The 4,584-nt window shown below is 37.3% G+C and overlaps 1 protein-coding gene across 1 annotated transcript; it reads right to left on the bottom strand.

The window, feature by feature from the left end:
• Positions 1-1,037: 1,037 nt before the first annotated feature.
• On the bottom strand, positions 1,038-3,830 carry LOC149007629 (aspartyl protease family protein At5g10770-like). The gene is made up of 2 exons (XM_089166069.1): positions 3,603-3,830; positions 1,038-2,545 (listed from the first exon to the last, which is right to left on the bottom strand). Exons 1-2 carry the CDS (start codon positions 3,796-3,798, stop codon positions 1,293-1,295), a joined length of 1,449 nt encoding a protein of 482 aa, XP_089022195.1. The 5' UTR covers positions 3,799-3,830; the 3' UTR covers positions 1,038-1,292.
• Between the last annotated feature and the right edge of the window lie 754 nt (positions 3,831-4,584).

Below are 4,584 nucleotides of genomic sequence, written 5' to 3'. Positions count from 1 at the left end.
TACAACCGTAAAACCACAGGGGATCACTTAAGGCAAATGATACCATGTTAAATTTGCTGAAAACCACTAGTCACAAGTATGAACCAGTCAATATTTATAGCTGTAAGATCATACATCATAGATCAGGGGACATGTGAAATTACAAATAAGGGCATATGGATTTACATAAAATAAAGAAAAACTCTATTCTCTAATAGAGTGGAAGATCACATACTATTACAGGGAAAATAACCAGTGGTAGATTATCTGGAAAAGCTAGCAATAGGGTAGAGGAATTTTAATGCCCCTTGGTCCTTGCTGATATACCAAGATTAGAGTTGGGACGCTATTGGGAAACCAAGATTTTGATTTTCTCCCTAAGTCCTGATCATTTGTGAGTGTGCATCGTGTTCTCTACAGGGTTTTGGTGATTTTGGTGCAACTCCCCTTGTGGGATGAGTGACTGTAGTTTTTTAACATGGTGTAGATAATGTAAAGTTGTATAATTTTAATTTTCGCTATTTTAATACGAAGAGCTTTTAGCAAAAAAAAAACTTCCTTCTTTCTTGTATTTCCCCATGTTTTACTTCTTGTGAAGATTATGGAAAAAAGAATGTTGTTGATGGAATTTATATTTCTTTAGCTAAAGCAAATAAAATAATTAGTGATCTTGATTCCACTCTCAGGTCAATAATGGATTTGGTCTTGAAATTGAAGAAATAGTTTGGCCCAGGAGATTTAAATATTACTCATGGACGTTTCATATGTATCATATCATAAGCACAAGACCCAGGCCCAGAATGTAATCTAATTTGAAACGAGCTGAAATGGTTTGCTAACGGGTTGGTGAGTCTTAAAACTGATAGCCCAAATCCAACCCAACCTAAACCAACCCGGACCCAAATTGAAACCCAAAACTTCTCTAACTCTCCATATTTGGGTTGGGTGCTTTCAGTCCCAAATCGAAAAACCCAACCAAAACCGGCAAGAATCTGAATTCAGTAAGAAATTGTTATGAGATGAAACAAAATCTATTTCTATACCAAATCGTCTCAACATAAGTTTGGTATTTAGACTATATCACAGGGATCTTGATGCCAAATTCCCAAACAGATCAATTGAAACCATTAGTTTTAATCCACAACCCAACCAATATATATAGAAAGGAAATACAACATTGAAACCATATGTAGGCTTTCTTTTCTTATGCTTGATCAGTTTCAATTCTTATTCTTTTCTTCCTCTTTATTTTTACTGCTAATAAAGAGCAACCTTTTTTTTGGTCGAAAATAATAATAAAGAGCTAGCTATAATCAGCTACAAGCACCAGCACCAAATCCCAGTTTTCCTGCTGCAACATTATATACCACCTCAAATTTGAGTTGTTGGAGATTTCCAAGGATTCCCAAATGGGTAGGATCTTTATTTCCCACAAAAGCCAAGCAAAATTGAGTTGAACTTTCTTGAATTAGAATCCCAGGATCATCAACAGTGAAGTTAGTTCCTTCTCCAAAATGCAATACTATAGTTGGAGTCTCTACTGTATCATACCCAGACAAGTTATAGCATGTATCAAATTCTGAACGCGATGGCACCAGGGGGTATTTATACATTGCTCGACGAAATGCTGACCGAAGAGCAGCATAAGCTGATGGTGCCAATCGAGAGATGACAGTTCCAGAATCTATTATAGTTCCAGAAGTTGTAAAAACTGATTCTGCAATTGAAAGCTTCCTCCCACCAACACTTATACCCGTCATATTAAGAAAATATAAGGGGGCGGAGGAATTTGTTACCAGTGGGGTGTATTGAAGATTGGAAGAAGAGGAACCAGCTTGGCTACCAAATGCAAGAAAACCAGTGGAGTGGGTTGAAGATGGAAGACAATAGGAGAAAAGCTTTTTATACTTTGAAGCAGTCTGTGATATCATAGAGATATGATCGCGGCCGAGACCTAGTAATCCATCTGCAACACCAAAAGATCCTTGGTTTTCCTGTCCACACCCGAATACAAAATTGGAGAAGGAATCAAAGGAAGATAGTGTTAATGTATCGGTTGCAAGGTAACCTTGAGAGAAAGATCCATCAGCATAGTAGACCTCATAGGGGCAACTGGTGGTGCAGGATGAATTTGTGTTGCCTCCTGGGTTTAGTTGCGAGCATGTGTTGGAGTGACATGGGATGTTGGAATAGGTTGAGGAAGCAGAAGAATTGAAGTATGGATCTTGCTGTGAATAGCAGTTCTTGGCTGTGCATGGTAGGCATTGGATCCAAGTGAGAACACTACCTGTGTCGAATTCAAGTATGAATTTCTGTTCAGGTGTTCCAAATCCAATTTTGACAGCAAAGTTTCCAGATTTTTTGACAGTTCTGGCAGGGAGTTTCACTGTAGAACCCTCTACTTCTGAGTGTCGGTTGGAGATCCTGGAATTTATTGACTTAACTCGAGTTTGGTCGTCCATGAGGATCTGGTGAAGGCTAGGGATTTTTAACTTCCCTTCCTTTAATGGTGAGCAAGGTCCATATTTGTGAGTTACTTGCAATGACTTGCGTATGATTTCGGAACCTGAAAACATGAAGAAGTTATAATTTACAATTTATTAATATACATATGCAATAAATAATTTGTAAAAAAAAAAAAAAAAAAAAAATTGTTTTTAGGGAGTGTGGGAGGTAGGTAGTGACTCCCGATCATCTACACTTGTGTAGAGCTTGTGCTACTCTCACACCCCTCCACCACAGGAGGGTGGTTCTACCTCTGAGTACCGACAAGGTAGACCAAAGTTAGATCCCCCTCCTACCATTTGAGATGTCGTATGGTATGAACTATGACACTAAATGTATTGGTACTACACCGATATTAATAACAATACTATACTAAATACAACTATCGTATTGAATTTGAGACCCTTATATAGAGCCGGCAGAGGTCTAAGCTCTCCTCACCTTTTCATAGGAGGGCCTGGGCCCTTTAAATCTTGTTAGAATTCGGAGGTCGGTCCTCCTCCAGGTATAAGGGGAAGAGGTGTGAGGGAGCACAAACTTCTAGCCGTCAAGGTATATATATACAGAAGAGGCCTTGATCCTATGGAGATTCATTTTCTTAATTTTTTACCTATGAGATGTTGTTGGTTTTTGTCAAATGAGCCAAACCCTTAGAGTTACAATGTTATTATTATCATTTCATGGTTTCCACAGAGAGTGCTCGTCTTGATTCTAGTCTTGTTAATTCGGTCAAATAATCACATGTTAATTAAATTTATTTAGCATGGGATAATTTAAATTAATTTCTTCCAACGTAGGTGAGAGCCATTTTAGGGTTTCAATTCAACATAATCTAATGCTACCAAACACATTTTGAAATTAAAACCACCCCTTAAAATATTTTAAAAATATAATTCAGGAGAACTAAAAATTGGTTTCTACAAATTGGAAAAAGCTTGACTGATATGTAAGAATGGTTAAAAACAGATCAATCTCATATTCACCCATATAAACACATATATAAACTTGAAATAAATCACCTTTTCCTACAAAATAATCAATTGAAACCAACTTGGTAAGAAACAGATCAAAATACTCCTTTATTTCTCCACCCTTACAAACAGGTTGAAAGAAATCACCTTCAGCTGGAGTAGAGCAAACATTGACGGGTATAAGGGAACTAAGTGAAATGCTACGAGTCTGGAGTTGATGATTCGTGGTCAGTTCTGCAAGTCTATAGGCCTCTACCTTCTCTAGAGAACAAGAAGCAAAGAGAAGCAAACGAAGAACAACTGAAAAAAGAAGGAACTGGAAGGAGTAGTAGTTGATGGCCATTGATATGATGGGTAATGGGTTCTCTAAGATAATTATTTCACTTTGCTTACACCCAATAACATAAGGTCTCTATATATAGAGACAGAAGAAGGATCTACATCTCTTTTTGTGGAAAACCGTCAATCCACCGAGCTAGATCTTTAGTTGGTTTTAGTCTTTCTCTTCAGCAGTTGCAGCAATACATAAATCAATGTGGATTCCATGTCACTACTGTCCAATTAAATGAGAATAGCCTTGTGTTGTAGTTATCTTGTTGAGACCAAACACATTTTTAAGATGCTATTCTGTAAATTTTACTTGTTAAGTGACACCATACACAGAAGACCTAGTAGTAAACAGCACTATAGACAGCAGAAACTTCTTAGAACTGAAAACTGGAAAGGAAGAAATAGGAAAGAAAAAACTCTATTGAAATGTCATTTGCAATCATGGAGAAAAGGAGTCAAAAAAGAGGAAGTGGGAAATCATTTTCTGAAGAAAGTGGAATCCAACTTTGCAGTACTTACACATGCAATCACACATAAGAAATGCTACTTGGTGTGATACTACCCTTTTAATTTCTCAATCACATACAATCAATTGAATGATATGCCTTGCTTGTGAACCACAAGTAGAGGAAACGGTGGAAGATCTACCTGATTCACACCACTTTTACTGAAAAGGCACCGCAATACATCCAGAAACATAGAGAAGCACAAAGCTAGATTTAGTGTGGTTAAACAATGTGTTTGCATTCACAAAGCAATGCCTAAGCGGGTCTTGCAAGTCTTGCTAATCTTATCCAGC

Source organism: Hakea prostrata, chromosome 8, assembly GCF_041222555.1.
Source record: "Hakea prostrata isolate BN-2017 chromosome 8, UWA_Hpros_2, whole genome shotgun sequence".
Lineage (NCBI taxonomy): Eukaryota > Viridiplantae > Streptophyta > Magnoliopsida > Proteales > Proteaceae > Hakea > Hakea prostrata.
Note: the sequence above shows the minus strand (reverse complement) of the source record. Positions and strands in the feature narration are given on the sequence as shown.